Genomic DNA, 21,509 nt, shown 5'->3' on the forward strand with positions numbered 1-21,509 from the left:
CCGCGATGGGGTGAGCTCCTGTTGCTCAGTCCCTGCTCCTGCCAACCTAGCAGTTTGAAAGCACGTCAAAGTGCAAGTAGATAAATAGGTACCACTCTGGCGGGAAGGTAAACAGTGTTTCCATGTGCTGCTCTGGTTTGCCAGAAGCAGCTTAGTCATGCTGGCCACATGACTCGGAAGCTGTCTGCGGACAAACATTGGCCCCCACAGCCTAGAGAGCGAGATGAGCGCCGCAACCCCAGAGTCGTCCGCGACTGGACTTAACGGCCAGGGGTCCCTTTACCTTTAACTCTATCCCATAATTTAATTCTATAATAACAGAAAGAACTGATCGGAATATGGCTCTAGGGCTCAGGGGACACATGTGCAGCCCCAGCCTTGGACATCCCTGTCCCTGCCCATCTCCAGTTGTGTGTTCAACTAAGCATGCTTAGAAGCCTCCCTGTGTTGATGAATCCTTTGTTATCAGGGTTCCACATCCACACTAGGCTTCAAAGCACGTTTACCCAATTGTGCTTTTCCAGCTCCTACCATTCAACATTGGTGGAATGAACATTGCTGCACATGAATAGAGGATGAGGGCCAGTGCTCCTCCCCTCCTCCAGCTCAACTTGGCAGTTGTGATGGTGTGACGCATCAAGGAACTGACCCATTTTTATTTCGTTTTTTGGCAAAAACTTGGTGCTGTTTCTACAGACACATTTTTTTACCAGGCGTTTTAACCTAGCAGCAATAGAAGCCAGTCACCACAGTTTAATCATGCTCAATAACAAGCCGTCAGCAGTTAGCAGAATGATTATTACTTCTGTGTGGCCTTTGGCAACAGCATATAATCACTCATCTCACAGGAAGCTGGGGGGAAATCAGAGAAGAAAGGGAGCAAGGGGGAAAAACCCAACACAGAGGAGAAGAGGGAAGAGTCCTTGCAGGCCTCAGCTTATAAAGGGACTTGATTAACCATCTTTTGGAGCTGAGCGTAACCTTATCTGAGGAGACCTTTTGGCTCAAAAGGCCAGATGGGCATTAATCACAACGGACACCTCTTGCCACCCTCTTTCCCACCCCCACCCCCATTGCTCTGGGACAGGACTACTTCATGATGCAGAACAATGGTCACCAACCTTTTCTTGCCTCTGGGTGCACTTGCAAACTAGAGAAACTGTTGTGGGCATCACAAATGCTCACCACAACCAACCATATATCACAGCCAAGGGTATTAGCTTCAACAGAACATGTATTTCAAGATATATATATATATATTTTGGGGGGGGGTGATGGAGAGAAAGCCTTGGTGGGTATATGTGGGTGGGCACTTTGCTGACAAACCCTTGGATTTGTGGCATCATACTTAAGGGCACATTCTGAGGAAATGGTGGCTGCTCACTGCCAGCTGCCATTCTCTCTCACTCCCCTATGTATAATGGTACACCATGTGAAGTGAGCCTCCTTAGTAGCAGTGTTGACTTCGTTCTTGTATCCTCTTCTATCAGGGTAGCAACTGTGATCAGTGCAGATTCAGTTTGCGTTTTCATTATATGCCACATGGCTGCAGCTGCTGCTGTAATATGATCTAAGGTTATTTTCACTTAGACAGGAGGCACCCTCGTAATAGCACATCTAATTATTTACTTTCACTAATGCTTGTTTTCAGAAGTCATTTGAAGAAGCAAGGGGTTGTGATTTGCTCTCTAAAGAGGGCCAGCTCAAAACATTGAGGGGAGGATCAGATGAGCAAATTGTGCCCAAAGAGAAATAATTAATATTATTAATACTACATACAGAACTTGTATTTAGTTAAATTTGTTTATTTATTTTTCAAATGATCAATACTCTTGGTGCAATAGTGGATTTCAAGACAGCAAACAAAGCCAAACAAAGACATTACGAAGCAAACAAGTGAGTTGTACAATAAATGGAAGAGGAATAGAATCATTTCATCAGCAACACATACCCACATCTAGAATGCTGGGCTTGTACAAAGAATATAACCTGGAGCCAGAAAGAATGCATGATGTATGAAGCTATAGATTATTTTGTAGATATTTTGGCCCCAAATCATTTAGGGAGCAATCCTACAGGAAGATAAGCCAGGATAAACAGGATAAATCCATTAGATCTTGGGTTCTGCCAGGAGGTTCCTGGTGCAGCTGGACTACCACCAGTGTAAGTAACTCTGGTTTCTCTTAAGATTATATAAATCTTTTGCCTTTTACTAACTCCCCATCCTCAGCTCAGCAGCATATCTCCAGCTGAGCTGAGCCTGGAAGATCTTAAGCTGGTGTAAGACCTGAAAAGAGCCATTCTGGGGTCATGGCGGGGGCAAGATGGGAAAAAGGGGGACAAAGACTGGATCCTAAGCCCATCCAGTTCTTTAATGTCACCTGGGAACCCTGTGCAAGTTAAGCTGGGAAAAAGGATGACAAACACTATTTTAAAGGCTTCTTTTCCCTCTGCCAAGCTTAGGGTGGTTCTAGACTGGTGTTTGAGTGTGGTGTGTTTCACTCCAGCTTAACTTGGCATTACACCAGTTTCTAGTGTACAGAATTGTCCTGTTGGGGATTTAAAGGTGAGCCCCAGCACCCTGAATTGAGTTCAGCAGCAAACAGGCCTTCAATATAGTTCCTTTAGAATGAGAGTTACATGGCTCTGGCAGCTGAACACTCTTATGGCTGGCTACTTTCAAATGCAAAAAAAGTCCATCTGCAAGGACTTTCTGAAATGTCAGAAGGTAATGCTAATTAACCAAGAAGGGCTGTTTTTTTTTGAACCACATTGGCTGTGATAAAATCACAAGGAGTACGTAAGGACTTGGACAAGGGCTTCTGCTTCTCTCCTCACCTCATCTTTGCTCAAAATATCATGCGCTGCACCAGACAGCTTCTTCAGAAGTCCCTCTAAATTTCCAGGAGTTTGCCAGGGAGTGCATGAAAACTACACCTAGGAGGAAATTTGGAAACGTACTATTTTTGCCTCCCTGGTACAAGGCCATTAGAATTTAGGCCTGTGGGAGCTGCAATATTTTTTTGTATTATGAGTCAGTGTGGTGCAGTGGTTAGAGTGGTGGACTTGAACTGCAGAGGGGTGGCTTGTTTGGTGGGGAAGTGAGAAGCCATAGCTTCCCAGAGGCGGGGTCGCTGCCACTCACCAGGAGAGGGAGGAACAGGATGAGATGACAGCAAGGTTGGGGCCAGACAGACATACCAGCAGAACCATCCTGGTGCATGCACCAATGTGTCTATACAGCCCAAGACTCAACACCACCTCACTCCTCTTCCTGGTAAGCAGCAGTTCCTGGTGAGCCACTCCTGCGACTAGAGGCCATGTTTTAAATCCCCACTCAGCTGTAAAGTTAAGCCATGTCATGCTGAAGTGTGAACAATTACCTGCGGAAATTTTTTTTGGGTGGTGGAGGGCAATTGGTCTGTCCTCATGATCCAGAATGACTTCAAATGTCATCAGGTCTATAAAAGCGGCACATAGAAGACCATGAGTGGGGGAAGAATACTTCCGCGCCAGGTGATATAGAATTATTGCATGGTCAATAGAAGCGCGATTTGGTCTAAACCCGACCTGTTCATGGCCTATCAGATTGGAATCTTCGGCCCATTGGGTTAGTCTGGTTAGCAGGAAGCGAGTACAGATTTTCCCGATGATTGATAATAAACTGATGTTACGATAGTTTCCTGGGTCCTCTGGTGGTCCTTTTTTATATATAGGGATTATGATGGACTCCTTCCATGATCTAGGTATCTGGCCCGTGGCATTGATTGCATCAAAGATTTTTGCAAGAATTTTGGCCCACCATGCTGGGTGTTGTTTAATAGCTTCAGCCGGGATCAGATCGGGCCCTGGGGCTTTATCAGTTTTCAGTTTAGCAATTAAATCTACTATTTTCTCCGGGTCAGTATCTGGCCATATGGGCAAGTGGCTTGAAAGAGTATCAGAATGAATGTTAGAGATATCTGTCTGGGAGAAATATTTTCTTAGAAATTGTTCCCATGTCAGGGCTGGGATAACCGTCAATGGGTATTTCCTCGATCTTTTGTTGATTAAATTCCAAAAACCGTGAGAGTTGTGAAGCTTAGAGGCAGCAATCAGCGCTTGCCAACGTCTTAGCTGCCACTCATGCTTGGCTGACTTCTGTGCCTGTTTGTAAGCAATTTTGGCCTGCAAGTACTCTGGGGGAAGAGTTTCAGCTCCAGAAGATTTGTATCTGTTGTAGATACAACAGAGAGAGAGTCTAGCTTGCTTACATTTGGAATCAAACCAAGGTGCACCGAACCTGGGTTGATCTCGGTTAACCAGGTGAGCCGGCATCGTAAAGAAGCTAGTTAAATCTGCAGAGAAGTGGGAGAACCACGCCGGAAGACAGATGCATTATGGATTCATAGCAGCCTCCACAGACCATCGTTGCAGGGTCTCCAGATTACACCCCACTTACTGGTTTCCTTATAAAGCACCAGTTCGCACATTTAGCAGATTCAAGTGATAAAGCTGGGTGGATTTTGCTGTTGCAGTTGAATATCTGAATACACCCCCCTTAAAAAACAGAGGCTTCCTGCATGTAGAAAAGCATCCGTGTTCAACCAAGCCATCTTCCTGTCATGCTAGTTTTCCAGGTGCACATGACATTGTTGGGCACTAAGAGACACACGCACATTTTCCAGGCTTTTAGAAGCGGTGCAGTCCTGGACAACAGCAAACTTTCCCACTTGATCCTGTTTGAAGTAACCGCTTGCCCTGGATTCTGCATCCTCCCCAACGCGAACATAAATGAGAACGATCAGCTTTCGCCTAAGGAGCATTATGTGGCTGAGGTCCGCATCACTCTCCGGATTAGGCCGCTAAATCGGAAATAATTGTCCAATAAAGTTCTGTTTCTTTATTCAAAAACCAACAACACTGACACCTAGAAGTCCTGAATGAAAAGGAAAATGGAAAATCGTTTAGGTCGCCACAGCACTTGGAGAGCTTGTCTTTTCAGACATTAACCGCGAGAGACCCACTCGGATTCACAGAAAACCCACTTTGTTGTGACATGATATAAACCATCTGAATCTATCTGAACCGCCCCCCCCCATCCCCATCACCTTCCCTTTCATGAAATTTCAGCCGAGACAATAAACCCGTGGCTCGTCGTCGGACTGCAATCCCTTCGGCACTGAGCGCAAACCCCGCTGAACTCAATGGTCTTACTTCTGAGTAGACACATTTGCGGGGCTGCGGGACCGAAGTGCTCCTCTCTCTTCCTTTTTTCACACTCCGCTTCAGTTACGAAGAGGGAGGCGCCCCCCGGGGCTGACGCCATTCATGGCATAGCTGCGGGGCTCTCTGCACATGTTCAGAGGCGCTCGTTTCCTCGTCGGGATGCCTCCCCCGCGCGGCTGCCCGCCGGCATTCCGAAGAGATTCCGAGCGAAGCCCCGCCCCGCCGGGCACGAGCGGTGCCCTCCCTCCCTCCCTCCCTCCCTCCCCCGCTGCCTGCTTTCCTTCCCCTCGGCGTCCTCTGCCCGCTCCCGCTCAGTGGCCGGGCGAGCTTCGGCAGGTGAACACGCCGGCGCCTCCCTTGTCTCGGAGATGGAAGAGCCGCTGCAAACTTCAGGCGGCAGAGACGGAGCGTCGGACTGAGGCGGGGAGAGGAGTCAAGCCCCGGCGAGGGGGGCCAGAAGGGAAGCAAAGGCATGGGAGATCGGTAAGTCAAAGCCCTACAAAAGTATCTGGTCGATCTAGGGAGGAAGGGGGGAAAGAACAGCCCCCCACCTTGGGTACTTGGAGGAGGGCAACTCCTGGCGTCCCTCCTCCATCCAGGCGAGGCACCCGTCTCTGCCCTGCCTGGAAAACTTGGACACTTCTGCCCCCATCTCCTCCACTCCTGCTTTCTAAGCAAAGGTCCTGGCGCTGCCCAGGGAGGCGAAAGGAGAGCCTCGCTCGTGCTTTGGCCACTCGATCTCCACAGGGAGAAAAGGGTCACCTGGAAACTGGCAGTTCTCTTCTCTGGTCCTCCTCTGTTTCGAATTAATGAGCGAGCCCTTGAGCATTGCTGCGCACGGGGACTCAGAGTAACAGGACATAAACTGACGCGGGAAGATGCGTGTGTGTTTGGTCCGTGGTAGCAGCCTCTGAATGTCATAATGGGGATGGGGATGATGGTAATTAAAATAGCTGTCAACGTTTCCCTTTTTAAAAGGGAAATTCCCCTATTCCGAATAGGATTCCTCGCAAGAAAAGGGAAAAGTTGACAGCATTGGTAATTAGACACTAAGAACCTCAGGTTGCCGGCTACAAGCTACAGACTCCGCACTCACCCTATGGAAATTTGTTGAACTCCGCCGGAATAATTGAATTATGAACTGCAGCAACAAAGCATTCAGGAGTCGTCTGTATTTAAGTGTTTGGCAATCATATTGCTACACATCTCTCTGCTTTTCTTGTTGTGCTTTGTTGCGTTCAACTTCTACTCTACCCTGCTCCACCCCGTGTACATCCCATAGGAGGATGATATCAATTAATAACGTACCAGCCAGCTCTGCAAGAATGCTGGGTGGATTTTTAAACAGCTATTGTCATTATTATTGAAGGCTGGGGAAGGAAGTGTTAAGTGCATCAAACTTACTTCAACCCAGGATAATGTCAGCTAGCAGTAATGCTTTTTTTAAAAGCAGGCCATATGGCATAAATAACGGATCAGATTGTTTGGAGCATCGAAATCGTAGCCTTTCCTTCTTTAACTCCTGCCTTTCTCAACAGCTCTGTATTTCTTTCAAACCAGCAGCTTCTCTTCATTGGAAGAAAGTTAGTAAAACATTGCAAACTTTTACATTAGAAGGTCACTTTAAGTTTCTGTTGGGTGAAAGCAGATCCCATGGAAATCATCAGAATTCTCTTCTGAGCAAATAAGTTTATAGATGAGTTTGTAGATATGTTTATAGATGAGTTTACTTGTAAAGATGGTTTGCTAGAGTGTATTTGAGATGTGGAATGGACAGTAACAAATTACCCCTCCTTGCTTAAGTAGGACAAAACGGTTTCAACAGTGGAGTTCATTGTTCCTTAACCAATTGTGTGCACGTGGTGGATGCCAGACTGTATTATTTTCATCTGAGAAAGTTGTAAATGGATGCCATATTTCAATATAGTCATTAACATCCTGAGAGTCTTTACCCATTTAATCAGATTTCCATCAAAGCAACAATCCATATTTTCTGTCTTCTAATACAAGCTGCAGGTGTTCTCCCAAGTTCTTCCAGTTCTGTGTTAATCAATTCATTACTGTGAAGTAAAATGTTGAGGGGATCAAAAAAAAGGCAGAACAAAACGTACCAGAGATAATGGACACCCTTGTTTGGTCCCTCAAAATAAAGAACATGGGACTGAGTCCCTGTTATTAACCTGGACTACAGATTCTGTGAGCCTATAAAATTGTTAAGAGGCCCCTCTTACCCTCTCACTGAAGGATGCCCTGGTCATTCATATTGTTACGAGTTTGTAAATTCCTGGGTCTGATAAAAGTGAGAACTAATCAAGCTTTGGGGAGTTAAACTGTACCAAACGGCTTATGTTAGAAATACAAGCCAGGCCAACCTGATGATGGCTTGCTGAGTGAGAGTTGTTAGGGGTATAAAGCTTAATGATGGCCAAGTCAAAAAGAGGCAGGGTGATTAACAAAGTAGTTACTCTGTGCCAAAAGGCAGAGGGATGTGAGCCCCTCCTTCATCTAGAGAGGTAGCTAGCAAGAGACAAAAGGCCAGAAGTTTTAGGATGGCACTTGGCAGTGAAGTACTGGCAAGAAACTGTGGCAGGTTGTGAAACAGACGGAGAGCATGGCTGATTTCTCTGTTGGATCCAAGTTCACTTTGTCTATGGGAGAAGCAAGAGACCCCCATGGAGTGTAATGCTGGAACCCCTTCACAGTAGGCTCAGGTGGTCTTAACCATATATCATAAACACACCACAGTCTCTGCTTTGCCTCCTTTACAAAAGGAAACACAAACCCTGAGAAAGTGCTTGGATTCCTGCTCGGAGATTGGGATGACATATAACAATATTAAACCATAGGTTATGCTAACTGTGGTTTAATGTAGGGTGGCCAATGTAGTGTACTGCAATTGTTGTTGGACTCCAACTCCCATCGGCCCCAGCCAGCTTTGTTAGTGGTCAGGGATCATGGGAGCAGACATATGAAGCAACATTTGAAGGGCACCACTTCCCTGTTTAATGTGATGTGTGAACCAGGCCATTGCAGAATGAGTCCAGCAGGAGTTCTAAAATCCGCAGAGCAGTGCTGGAATATGGATTATGAGAAGCATGATTGCTAGATGTTTTTGTGCACTCATTCGAGTAAAAAAAACAGCATTAGCGAAAACAAGTGTGCTTCAGAATAGGTGAAAGAAAGAGACAGAGAGAAATAATGAGGATTTTATATACAATACAGTAGGATTCTTAGTAACAGCCCCATCAAACACCCTCGATCTTTCCAATTTTTGGCATTTGTTAACCAAATGCAATTTCTCCTCTGCTTGTGTTGTTGGATTCTTGAAGTATCTTAATTTTTTCCTCCCCTCTGGTGCTGCTACCCAAAAAATTCTTCCTTGGATGAAGCAAACTCAGCAGAGCACTTTAACAAGGATATAAAGAAAAGATGGTGTCAAGAGAAGAAAAAACATTATCTGATCATTTTCTAGCCAAAAGGAGGATGAAAAGCTTGATGAAAAGAGAGATATGGAAGAAGAAGTTTTGTAGAAAAATGAAGCAGCCTTTCAATACAGTTTTTTAAAATACTGTAATTTTTCATCAAAGAAATTTTAACATGCTTTTTTCTTAATTGGGAGTAAATGCAGGGTTCTTTGAATTGTATGTTATGCATCTTAGCTGCATGCTACATGCATAATTAGCAGACTTTGTAATTGTTTGCTTATTTACTGTGCAGCCCTGTATATGTCTGTTGAAGGGTAAGCCCCATTGAGTTTACTGGGACTTATTCTTACCTAGGTAAGTTGGGTGATTTGCAATGAACCTGCAAGGATTCATGATTCCTAGCTGTTTAGCAATGGCAACAACAAAATCACTTTTTCCACTTAAGTGGGGCTGCTGAAATGAAGAAACTTAACCAGGGTTTATCTTTTGTGTGAAAGGACTGCAACCTCAGTTCATTTCTGGAAGTGAAAACAAATACCAAGGTTCAGAAGCACCCTGTCATTGAATTCTCACTGGCCCACTTCACACATAATGTTAGGTCAAGCCATATCTAAGTGTTGAATGAGTGACCCACAGCAACTCATAGTGGCCCAGACAAACCACAAGTTCAGATTCAGATGAGTTTTGGCTGTGGCTACCTGAATACTCACTCGTTCATGGATAGCCATGGTTTGGCTTCATGTTATTTGCAAACTAGGACAATATTGTATCTTTTACACTTGGAGCTTGTTGGCAGATCTTGGGTTGTAGGCGAAGGAAGTAGACGCAACAAGCTTAAAGTTTGATCCATTATGTAGTTCAGTACACTGTCTTCTACTTTGGGACCAACTTCTGAGTAAACATGGCTAGGATCAGGTTTCAGTGGTTTCCCCCACCCTTTCCATAAGGGACAGACACTAAAACAACCTTTTAGCAATGGCTTCATTCCTTGTGGGCAAATGTGATTTCTGGTCACCCAGTTTCCTACCTTACTTGTGCAGGAAGATAGTTTTGCATCTGCATTTCAACCATGATATACTTTTGTTTCACCTGTCCACAGGTGTGATTGACTTAAAGTATATTATTACTAGTCCTGTGACCGCCACCATCCGTACCACAGAGATGTAACCTTTACAGCTTGAGAAGCCTCAGCAAAGGTAATGCAGATCAGCTGGGGAGGCGGTGATGTTTGCAAGAGAATGAAAAATTTCCCAGCCACAAGCTTCTAAGGGGACATCCATGGCATACCATTCCCAGTCTGGCTCTTGTGTCTTAAACTGAAGTGTGGGAAGAGGGATGAAACTGGGAGCTTCCCCCCCTGCCCCCCTTTTGACAGCCAATAAGCACGACTCTTTCCATGTTTATTACCTGTTACAGGGCATTCCTGTAACAGGTGGTGTGGATGGGCAAGGAGATGAACCAGAGGGGGCTGAAGTTGTGGTCAGATATGGACAGTGGGGGGTTGGACACATGGTAGATGCTGATCTTCTTTAAAGTTGCTGCATAGATGTACTCCAAGGCAGAGGTGGCCAGCTTCAGGATTCTTAGGGCCCCTTCTGTTCTCCATATAGTTTTTGAGTAAAGGGAGAAAGGGGCTCTTTCTATAACCTGCCCCCTTCACAGGTGATCAGGTTTCATAACAAGTTCAGTGTCATCCAGCAACAATAGCTTTACAGGGTCAAAGTGAACAACACACAGGAGGCACACAAATCAAGCCTTCCTCTGATCATTTTCAAAATGAAAACCCATGTCTGGGCTGTAATTTGGAGCAGGGGAGAGGGGAGGGACTGCTTAACTATTTCCATCCTTGCCATTTGCCTGCTCACCCAGCCCGCAAATTGCCCCCCCTTTTCTCCCTTTGCAAGGGAAAACTTTTGAGAACCCATACATTTCCCCACACATTTTGGAAAACACCAGGGTAGTGGAAAAAACAGCAAGAAGGGAAAGGTTTATAAAGTCCTCTAGATATGCTTTTCAGTAACTGGAATGCATAGGGCTTTAATATTTTTAAGATGAAATGCAGAGGCAGACTTGCTGATTAGGGGTGGGGAGAACCAGCTTCCCAGCAGGTGCATTGCTGTTACTTTCTCAGAATGAGAGGGTGGGAAGGTCAGCCCAGTGCAAACACACTGATGCAGCCAATCTGGTGTTCCTGCTGATGCATTTGCACCATGCCAAGCTTCCACTGCATCATCTCTCCGGCAAACCAATAGCTGGAAAGCTAGTGTAGCGGCTTTGTCCCACTGATGAGCCACTTCTGGTGAAATGCAAATTGCTTTTTTGTTGTTTTGTTCCTTAGATGAATGAATAAGTAAAAGAAGTCCACTGTGTGGCTATTCCTCTCCTGCAACCTGCAGCCTCTTGAGCAAGGTTGGGAAATCTGTGCTCTCCAGATGTTGGTGGGCTCCCAAATCCAACCCAGGGGTGATAGGAGTTGTAGTCCAGGAATGCCTGGAGGATCACAGATCCCCTGTTCCTTGAGTTTGTTTTTGGTTTTAAAAAACAAAGAAAACGGAGAAAAGAAGCACATAGCTGCATATAGTATTTACTGCTTCACAGTTATAAAATGTGGCCACTTGGGTATTGTCTGTGCCTTACATATAAAACAAACCTTAAAATAAATGAATTCCTCTGACACACAAGTTTTTAAACACCTTATCTCTTTGAATGAGGAAAGCTGAAGGCAACCTTTTTTACTTCATTAACATTTGGTGTGACCTTGGCAGCAGATGAAATTGCTTTGTAGGCTGTCCCTGGTTAAAGGCATAGAGTAGGATAATCAATGCATTATTAAGGATGTGTAGGAAACGAATGGTCACAAATTCCTTTGGCAACTGGGAGTTCACCCCCATCCCTAGAAAAACCTGCAGTTGTGCTTTGCAGTGCAGCAATCTTAAGTTGCACCACCATTTTTTTTGCAAGCCATAATACATTTGCTCCCCACGTATTGTAAACATAAGGAGCAGGGCACATAAGTTAACAGAATGTAGCCTACAAATGCATTGCTATTGGGAAAGGCAATATAGAATTTCAATAGGTCTAGAATGGTTCATTAACTTCTAATTGACTCAGGCTAGGGCTTGCCTTCATACAGAGGAGCAGCTGGGGAAATAATGCCTGAGGCATGTTCATCTGACACAAAGAGTAGGTTCAGGTAACAATAGTATCACCATGGTGGTTGCCTTTTCACTCTGCAGGGCTGTGTCCATCTGATAAAGCCACTGGCTGTAGCGACAGGAAACATGGCAAATGTGTGCCTTGCATATTTGCTGCCTTGTGGAAATATGAGGATGACAAGACTGTTAGCTTGCCAACTTATTATTAGTGTCACCATGCTCTGTTGCTTTGTTTCAGGTCTTCTCTCGTCCACATGCAGTTTGCAGGTGTTGATAGCAGCTGCCGCCAGCCGTGACTTGAAACAGAGGATTACCAACCCTGCGGCAGAGTAGAGTGCAGGTGGGCAACGTGTAGTTTGGGAACTAATGAGGCCCATAGCCCACTTTCATACAGCCTGTGGCCTAATTTCATGTGGGTGGCAATGAGGGAGGAAATGGAGGGAAAGATGATGGCAGAGAGAGAGAGAGAATGAAAGGGTTGTTAGATAACAAGGGGGAGGAGGGGCTGTCCTGTCACACATCCTTGGTTCAGATTCTCCCCACTTTTGTTTCTGGCTCTGCTCTCTGCTGGTGTGCAGCGTCCAACAGATTACGTCCCAAGGGAATGCAGAAAAAGGGTCATCCCACTTCTGTGGGCACTGCTGTAGGAAGGGGTGGGGTGGGGACTGCCCCGGGTGTCATCACTGAGGGGGGTGGGTGGGTGGGTGATGTGGTGGCTTGGGCAGGCACCTGAAGGCTCTGCACTGCCTGAAACAGCAGTGTGGGATTTGCGTCTGCCCTCCGTGTCTCCCTTCGCTGCCCTACAGCTGAGGGGGAGGTGTCAGAGAGGCTTCATGCAGTGCGCCCCATCCCCGGCTGCAGGACGCACGAGTCGCACCAGGCACCCGAGCGGCTAGTTATGCCGCTGCCTGTGGGAAAGGATTCCAACTTTCTGTTATGTACCTTTGATTACAAAGAAGTGTCCTCTATAGTTCTGTTCAGCAGCTACAAGGTAAATTCAGTTTACTGAATGGGGATATACACTTTCCTACATTTCTTGGTAGAATATATATTTTTAATTGGTACTTATCAAAAGCTACGCAAAAGGTCTTACCCAGTACAAAGTATCTTTCTATTGTACAACGGAGTAAAAGAAATACTTTAAAAATCTAATCTAAAAATGAACAGGAACAAAAGGAAGAAAAAAAGTGGTGGGTGGAGAAAGAAAGAAAGAAAGAAAGAGGTAAAAAGAGAGAGAGAAAGAAAAGAACATGGAAAGATAAAAAGGTTCTCTGTCCATTACATATAGTATCCACTCATTAACATCCAACTATTCTATTTTCTATGAGCCAATCTTTTTTTCAGTGTTCTAATCCAGATATTACAAGTTCGTTTTCTCATTCAAGCAGAAAAGCCCGCAAGAAGTTTCCAATCCTTAATAAATGTCAGTAATGTTTTTTCTCTAATTAAACACATTAATTTTGCCATCTCTGCTAAGTCCAGTAATTTTATCAACCATTCCTTCATAGTAGGTAGGGCTGTATCTTTTCCATACTTGGCTATATTTCTGAATGGTTGTGGGAGCCTCGTAAATCGCTCCAGGTAATTAATCACATTTCAAACTGGCTTCCTTGTGGTTAGTGCTCCCCTGTTTCCACCCTGTGGGTGCTTCCACACAAAGTGCCAAGGCACTGTTTTTCCTCAGTTTGCAGAAAGTGATACTGAATACCACACCAAGTTATTCAGTGGTATTCTTCCCCCTGGCCAAGATCCTTATGTGATGTCTATTCACAAGTAAGTTCCATACCCAAAACTCATGGAAATACTCTTAGCAAGTTCAGTCTGTTTTCTTGCTTTTTGCTGGTCTATGCTCTGGGGATCAGTGGTGAATAGTTTCTGATCTGCCCCTTGAATGGCTTCTTTATCCAAAACAGCCTGAATGCCCTTTACAGTTTTTGCATGTGGGGGTGAGTATATCACTTTTTAAAAAATCATTATTTTGCCACATATGGAAATTATACTACAGTGGTACCTCGGGTTACATACGCTTCAGGTTACATATGCTTCAGGTTACACACTCCGCTAACCTAGAAATAGTGCTTCAGGTTAAGAACTTTGCTTCAGGATGAGAACAGAAATCGTGCTCTGGCGGCGCGGCAGCAGCGGGAGGCCCCATTAGCTAAAGTGGTGCTTCAGGTTAAGAACAGTTTCAGGTTAAGTACGGACCTCTGGAATGAATTAAGTACTTAACCCGAGGTACCACTGTATTAATAATCGTAAATCTCTCTCGCACACCCAGCAAGAACAGAAAGTGACATTGGGGTAATTGTAGAGATGTTATTCAAGGGGCAAAATGGATCCTATTCATTCTGCCTCCTCCAGCACAGATTAAGAAGAACCAATATGATGGGCTGATCTTTCTAAGAGGAAGCATTTAATTTAAATGCTAGGTACCCTGAAAACCTTAATAGGTTTAACTGGTTGAAGCTGCCCACAAAAATTGCCATTGATTAGACATGCAGGAAAAAAAAATGGGGAAAAGACAAAGGATTTTCCAGAAAACACTAGAAAGCAACAGGCTAATAAGGGCATCATATGGATTCTGTGGAAGTATCTTAGGTTGCTCAACACAAAACTATATGATAAATTGGTAACCAAAAAATACCTTTTATATTCTGGAATAATTAAAAAATGCCCTTGTTTGTGTTGCAACGGTGACAACCTGGATTTAGGAATTCTATCCTCACAGTTCAGGATGTGTTCTCATGTAATGAGGAAGACTTACAACATCTTGTTCATATAAACGGGGGTGTCAAAGCAGATGGTCAGTGCAATCCTATAATATACCTACATGGAAGGAAGTCCCATTGAATTCAGTGGGATTTACTCCCAGATAAGTCAGTAAGATTGCAGGCTCAAAGAGACTAGCTTTACACACTTGCTCATTTTCATGTCTCTCTTGAGCTTATTCTCTGAAGCTGATAATAAACTGAAGAGTTTTGACAACTTTAGCATTGGTTAGCAATACTCGTTCACTCTTTACTGCTCTGCTTATATATAAACTAAAGGCAGAAGTTTTTCCCCTTTCTTTGATCGTTCCTTGAAAGGTTCTGCAGCAGAGAAGAGGGGAATGTTTTCTTCTCCTCGAAATATCACTCCAAATGCAGTCCACTGCCAAAGAAACATTACCTCAGGTTATTTTTAATGTGTTTTTAAAAATTTAATTTCAAAGTCAACGTTGTATAGAAAAACTCCTTGGTATTAAACATGCTCTCTGTTCCCTTATTGTTTATTGCAGGGTACAGCTTGTACTCCTGAAAGCTAGCTGCTTTGCTACACTGACCTTTTAAAGAGACGGGGGGAACTTCATGTTTCAGTTCTGTTTAGATGGTTGTAGATGTGCCTGCTTTTTCAGTCACTCTGTCACTCTTTTCTAGAGTTTAAAAGAAAATGTGTGTTGTCTATGACATGTAGCTTCTAAAATTCTCCTGATACTTTCAAATCATCAGTATCATGAGCAGCATGCTGAGAGTCACAAAAATGAACTAAATTTCTAGCAGTAGCAGCTGGGAAGTGCTTCCTATGTATATTTCCTGGGCATGAAGAGTACTATGTGTGTACATATGTCTTTATTTATTTCAATAATAGCCCACCTTTCCTCCAAGGAGCTCAAGACGACAAATGTGGTTCTCTCTCCACCTTCATTTTATCCTCACAAGAACCCTGTGAAGTAGGCTAAGCTGAGAGACTGTGGCTGCCCCAAGGCCACTCGGCCAGCTTTATTGTCATGTGGGGACTAGAATCCTGGTCTTGCTGGTTCTAGTCTGGCACTTTAACCACCACAAAACACTGGCTCTGTTTGTGGGAAAATCACATGAGGTGACTAGCTTTCTGCATCAGTTGATGGAGCCACTCAGCTAACCTTCTGTCACTGCTGCTTACCAGAAGGTGGAGGAAAGAGGTTGGCACAGTGGAAATGTACCTGCAAGAACACTGGATTAACACCACTGATGTGTTCGTACCTCGCTGACCTCACTGCTGCCACCTTCCCTCTACTTCCAAGTAAACGGCAGCAATACAGGCAGCAGGTCAGGTGAGTGCCATTGCCCTGTTCTGTATATATCTGGTTCATGAAATTGATTTTCAGTGAGTTGTGTAGCTGAGACCTATAATTTTATTTGTATGTTTTCATGAATGATCCATTAGAGTTCCTCTCCAATGAATTTTGCCTTATGCAGTTCAAAATCCTTAGCTGTGAAGGGCAGAAGAGCAGTCTAGAGGTATTTAAAAGCATTGCTACATGCTTTCTGCTGAAGCTGAAATGATTCCACCCCCATCCTCAAAGTTCTTCTTTATTAATGTCATTGGTGAATATTCCCTGAAATTTCTTTGCCTATGCAAATATTCTACATTCTGAAATAGGATTTGACATTTAATTTTTAGTAGAAGGTCAGGACACATTGATAATGTCTGACATGTAACACTCAACATTTGATAGGATCTGAGAGCTGACATACAGTACCAGCCAATGTTTGCCAATTAGAACTGTACAACATCTTCCCAGTTATTGTGGATATTTCTGCCTGGCCTAACATTATCATCACATGTACAGGACAGCTTCTGCCAAAGCTGACACACAATTTGGGGGAGCAGCAAATGGTTTGTTTACATTTTACTTTGCATGCTAGAACAGTGACTTATCATTGCCCGTTGAAAGGGCTGGCTGGCTTTCTGTTGTTTGTGGTGTCTGGCTGTTGCTTAAAAGACCAGTCTAGGAGAAGAGGAATCTCAGCTCCCAGTACAGTGCTGTGATGGGAAGAAAAATGCAGCAGAGAACAGGTTCTCTCACCACCACAGCACTCAGCTTGTGAGAGAGGAACCTTTCCTCATAACATAACATTGTGATGGGAACACTCCACTGCTTCTTTGCAGATCAACAGGTCATAGTATCTGAAAGCTGTGTGTGATCAGAATGTGTGTATTATGTCTATATTAAAGATGAAGCAACTGAGTCTGAGATATATTTGCTTGCCTAGGGCCCCTAAGAATTCAGGGCTGAGGTGCAATTTGAACCAGGGACCTCCCAGTCCAATTCATTTAACCAACCCCTACCTTGGGGTAAACCTCCTGACTTTGCCCTTTTTTAACATGTCCATCATCTTGGTATTCTTTGTAGGGGAAGAATGCGGCTTGTGTGTTGAAATTTGTCACACCTACAGAGAACATGGGGCTGATGGGAGGATCCAAAATTATGGAGAACCGGACAAGACTAACTAAAACGGACTTCTACTCCAGGCTGAACTTGCCACCAGGCTTCGAGCATCCCTACGATGACCTGCTTGCTGACCCCAAGCGAGATCTGACGGATAGCACCAATTTGGTGGAGGTGCAGATCGTCCTCATCTGTGCCTACTGCGTCATCATTTTGCTCGGGTTAGTGGGCAACTCCTTGGTGATTCACGTGGTGATCAAGTTCAAGAGCATGCGCACGGTGACCAACTTCTTCATTGCCAACTTGGCCGTGGCCGATCTGCTGGTGAACACACTCTGCCTGCCGTTCACATTAGTTTACACATTGCTGGGAGAATGGAAGCTGGGTCCTGTGCTGTGCCACCTCGTGCCGTACGCCCAAGGCCTTGCCGTTCAGGTATCCATAGTGACGTTGACTGTGATAGCCTTGGACCGGCACCGCTGCATTGTGTATCACCTGGAGAGCAAAATCTCCAAGAGGATCAGCTTCTTGATCATTGGGGTGGCCTGGGCTGTCAGTGCCATCTTGGCCAGTCCTCTGGCTATCTTCCGGGAGTATTTCTCCATTGAGCTCAACCAGGACTTCAAGATAGTGGTCTGTGCCGAGGCCTGGCCCAGGGAAGGGCTGGTCAATTACAGCACCATCTACAGTGTCTTGATGTTCCTGATCCAATATGTCTTGCCTCTGGCCATCATCTCCTATGCCTATATCCGTATCTGGAGTAAGCTAAAGAACCACATCAGTCCCGGGGCGGCGGGGGACCATTACCACCAGAGGCGTCGGAAAACTACCAAGATGCTGGTGTGTGTCGTGGTGGTGTTTGGGGTCTGCTGGCTGCCCTTCCACATCTTTCAACTCGTCAGCGATATTGACAGCAACGTGTTGGATTTGCAGGAATACAAACTGATCTACACGCTCTTTCATGTCATTGCTATGTGCTCCACTTTTGCCAACCCGCTCCTCTATGGCTGGATGAACAGCAACTACAGAACGGCTTTCCTGACTGCTTTCCGGTGTGAACAGCGGCTGGATTCCATCCACCCAGAAGTATCTCCTGCACTGAAAGCCAAGAAAAAGCTGGAAGCCAAAGAGGAGCATTGCAATGGACCCCCATTTTCACAGCCTACAAGTGTTTAGGGGGTGAAACTAGATGTGGCAGTGGGCATACACATACACATACCCGTCACTCTCTTTTTACAGGTATAGTGGCGATATGGATTGGGACCAGGGGCAGAGGGGAGATTAAGCCATTTAATCTTTCCCCTGTCCAATCTTCCTGATGGAAATTGCTCCTCCCAGCTGGCATTTGCCCTGATAGGAAAAGCAAAAGTGCAAGTAGCAGATGGTGGGGCAGGGAGTCACGAGTAGGAAAACAATGTAGGCAGAAAGGGTTAAGCCATTTCCCCCTGGGGCTCTGATCCAATCCTCACCCAATTTGCATTTGCACTGATTTTAAAGAGAGAGAAGTGCATTCACACATCTCTATTGCATTTCTTGTTTGACCCTAAGAAAGCAGTGAAGCTGGACGAAGAATGTGAGTGAGTGCAAGGGGAAATAGTTGGATGCTGATGTATTGTTGGGTGTGCTCAGATGTGCTGCTGATTCATAGAAAGCTTATGAAGAACGTTCCCTACATTTTCAAGGCCATTTGTCATCAAGTATAACTTCAACTCCAAAGAACTATAAAAGACTAAGCTGGTGTTTGGTTGCGTACAGTGAATTCAGAAGCACAGCCAGCAGTAACGCAGAAGAAAAGGGTTTGCCATTGTCAATGCACATTTTAAAAAGTGAGGAGACAAGACATTGGTAGTTGGAGGCAGATGACAATAAACATTTGACTGCTTGGAACATTGCACAGTCCTTTTAGGCCACAGGATCAAACTACCCTCTAGTGGCAAAGCTGCAAATGGTTGTTGAAGTTGAAACTTGCAGCATCTTTCTTTATGAAAGAAGTGGGTTTCCTAAAAGCCGTGGTGTACTATGGTTTCTCCCCCCCCCCTTTGATTTACGTGAAAGTTGTGTTTCCCTGTTGAAGTTTCGCTGACCTTGTTTTTAACATCTACCTTTTAGCCACTTGTAATGAAATTCTGGAAGGCAAAACTTGAAGTTTGTATAATGAAAGTGGTACCCAGCTTGGTAATGTGCAATCTGTTACTGATGGATTGAGCACCTGCATGGCATCCTGTGAACCATATGTGCCAGCTTGGCCCTACGACTGTGGATGCCCAGGGCTGTGGGTGACATGAGTGTGCATGGCTCTGGCACTGAAATTTGTGGGTGCCCGGCCCTTTCATGGGGAATTTTGTGGGTGCTTGGGCACCCAGGACCTCAGGGAGTTTGCACTTATGCTGTGAACTGTTTTTACAGTCCTTTTTGGGAAGGAGAAGGTCGGGGGGGGGAGAGTTTTACATTAAAGTGGTCCAAACTTTTCTGCAATTGGTTCCGACAGAAGCGGACATAGTTTTCTTTGTTCCTTTACAATGATTTTGTACTATTCATCCGCTTACCAATAGCACTATGCTTATTTCTTCTGCTAATTTGTTTCAGCAGAGACCAAAAACTGCCCCTCTCAATGATCTTAGCACTCAGCAATTTTGCAGTTTTGTCTTGTGCCCCCTCCCTCTGCCTTTCCAGACCAGTGTTGCCAAAAATTTAACAGGATGCACAGGGGTGCTGTGGTACCAATTCATGGTCTTTCAAACATTTCAGTTAAAAATCTGAACCTGCTAATGGGAAGATTAGTAATGGGTGAGGAACTAAGAAGTCAAGCAAGTGTACTGGTGTGGATCCCTGTTTATTCGCAAGTCAAGTCTGGGTATTTTGGGTGCATGCATGCCTTTATGTGAGGGAACTGCAAATGCCTGATCTTTCAGGTATCTTATAGCCTGATCCATACCTGAGTGATTGAAGGTAATCCTGTTTATTCTCAGTGGTGTTAAATTGACTCGGATCCTTGTGTTAATTTTAAATGGATTGCAGATTGAGCTGTGGCACTGTTAACACATCATGTTTGAAACTCTTCCTGCTTTATTGCTAGATGCTAAAAAAGGACAGTAGAAACACTGCCCGTCTTGCTCAATGGTAATGTGTGTTTTTTTGTTTTGTTTCTGTTCTTGTGGTTTGTGCTTTTATGTCACGCATCTTGCCTGGGATCTGTGCCCGTCATTGCACTCTGTGCAATTAAATACGTTCAAATAGAATGCAAGCTAGACATCCGTATGCTGCTGTGTATACCACCAAATGAAGTTTGCATGTGTGTTTGTTAAGAGTTCCATTCTGTTTGCTCAGGTATATGACTTGACTCTCCTGTAAATGCACAGCTATGAATGGCAATGCACACTTCTTCAGCATATATGGTTTGCCTTTTTTTAACCCCCCCCCCAACCCCCTGGAATCATTAAAGTTATCAAAACAAAGGATCACTGCTGGTGTGTTTTCCTCACCCACTTTTTGGGCCAAGCTAGATGTGGTGCGTCATTGGAGCCATTTCTTTAAATGTGGGTAAGCCATGAAAAATGGAGGGTGCAGGGGGATGGTATTCAAGGAACAAATGCTACATGAGTCACAATGCTTGCTACATAGGAAGCTGCCTTATTACTGAGTCAATGGCTGCTAAGCTACGATTGTTCTGTTTTGCTGTTGGTGACAGTATCCCTCTGAATATCCATTGCTGGGAATCGCAGGTGGGGCAACGGCTGTTGCACTCAGGTTCTGCTTAAGGGCTTCCTCCCATGGACACCTATACGGGCCCTGTGATACAAGAGTGCTATAGATGGGCCTTTGGCCTGATCCAGCTGGGCTCTTAGACCAGGGGTCCAGCTTGCACTGTGTTGTCTGCAGTGACTGGTGGCAGCTCTCCAGTTTCAATTGGAGGATCAACCCAGGCATACCTGGAGATGCTGGGGATTGAACCTGAGACCTTCTGCATGCAAGGCAAATGCTCTACCATTGAGCTATGGCATATTTCTCCCTTGCTCACCGCTTGCTTCTATGGGGTTAGTTCCTTGACCTAGCTTTTGCTTCATCTGGCCTTCATTACCCCAAGTCAGCTTGGCTCAGAAAAAGGACCAAGACAGAAAAGAGGAGGCAAGCTCTGGTGCTTAGTGACACGAAAAATAAAAAAGGTACTTCTACATGTTTTGAAGTTAACTCCTTCAGGAGCTATGGACAGAAACAATGAACAGCGTTAGTAACACGATTCTTAAAAATAGAACGTAAGTAATACACATGTTATAGAATGTTTAACATGGTCCAAAAACCTATTAAATGCACAACACAAAATCTAGCTCTCCTGAACATTTAAACCCATATCGGACTTCAAAAAAAGGAAAAAGAATAAACAATGTTTGCCAGGTACCAAACTTAGACCTTAGCCATGAAATGTTAAAACCTCATTTTTCTCTCTCTCTAAAGAGTGAACAGTAATTTATCTTAAATGTAAATACAATCTTGAGATGCTCACCACCAGCCCTAACATTTACCAAACATGCA

At 44.7% G+C, this 21,509-nt stretch overlaps 2 protein-coding genes across 10 annotated transcripts in view; both read left to right on the forward strand.

Moving 5' to 3' along the window:
* The window catches only part of LOC307224011 (uncharacterized protein), a 396,785-nt gene that overhangs the window by 174,179 nt on the left and 201,097 nt on the right, over positions 1-21,509 (forward strand). The gene's annotated exons all lie outside the window — the stretch shown is intronic.
* NPY2R (neuropeptide Y receptor Y2) lies at positions 5,477-20,390 on the forward strand. 9 transcript variants are annotated; one of them, XM_079990572.1, is made up of 5 exons: positions 5,477-5,691; positions 9,733-9,829; positions 12,027-12,128; positions 15,416-15,860; positions 16,944-20,390. In XM_079990572.1, the coding sequence occupies exon 5, from the start codon at positions 16,992-16,994 to the stop codon at positions 18,153-18,155; it is 1,164 nt and encodes a 387-aa protein (XP_079846698.1). In that variant the 5' UTR covers positions 5,477-5,691; positions 9,733-9,829; positions 12,027-12,128; positions 15,416-15,860; positions 16,944-16,991; the 3' UTR covers positions 18,156-20,390. The 9 variants fall into 9 exon arrangements, with proteins under 9 accessions (XP_079846698.1, XP_079846700.1, XP_079846701.1 ...); XM_079990574.1 differs by having other exon boundaries at positions 15,668-15,860; XM_079990575.1 differs by having other exon boundaries at positions 15,716-15,860.

This window comes from Podarcis cretensis, assembly GCF_951804945.1.
Source record: "Podarcis cretensis genome assembly, chromosome: 9".
In the NCBI taxonomy this organism is placed as follows: Eukaryota; Metazoa; Chordata; class Lepidosauria; order Squamata; family Lacertidae; genus Podarcis; species Podarcis cretensis.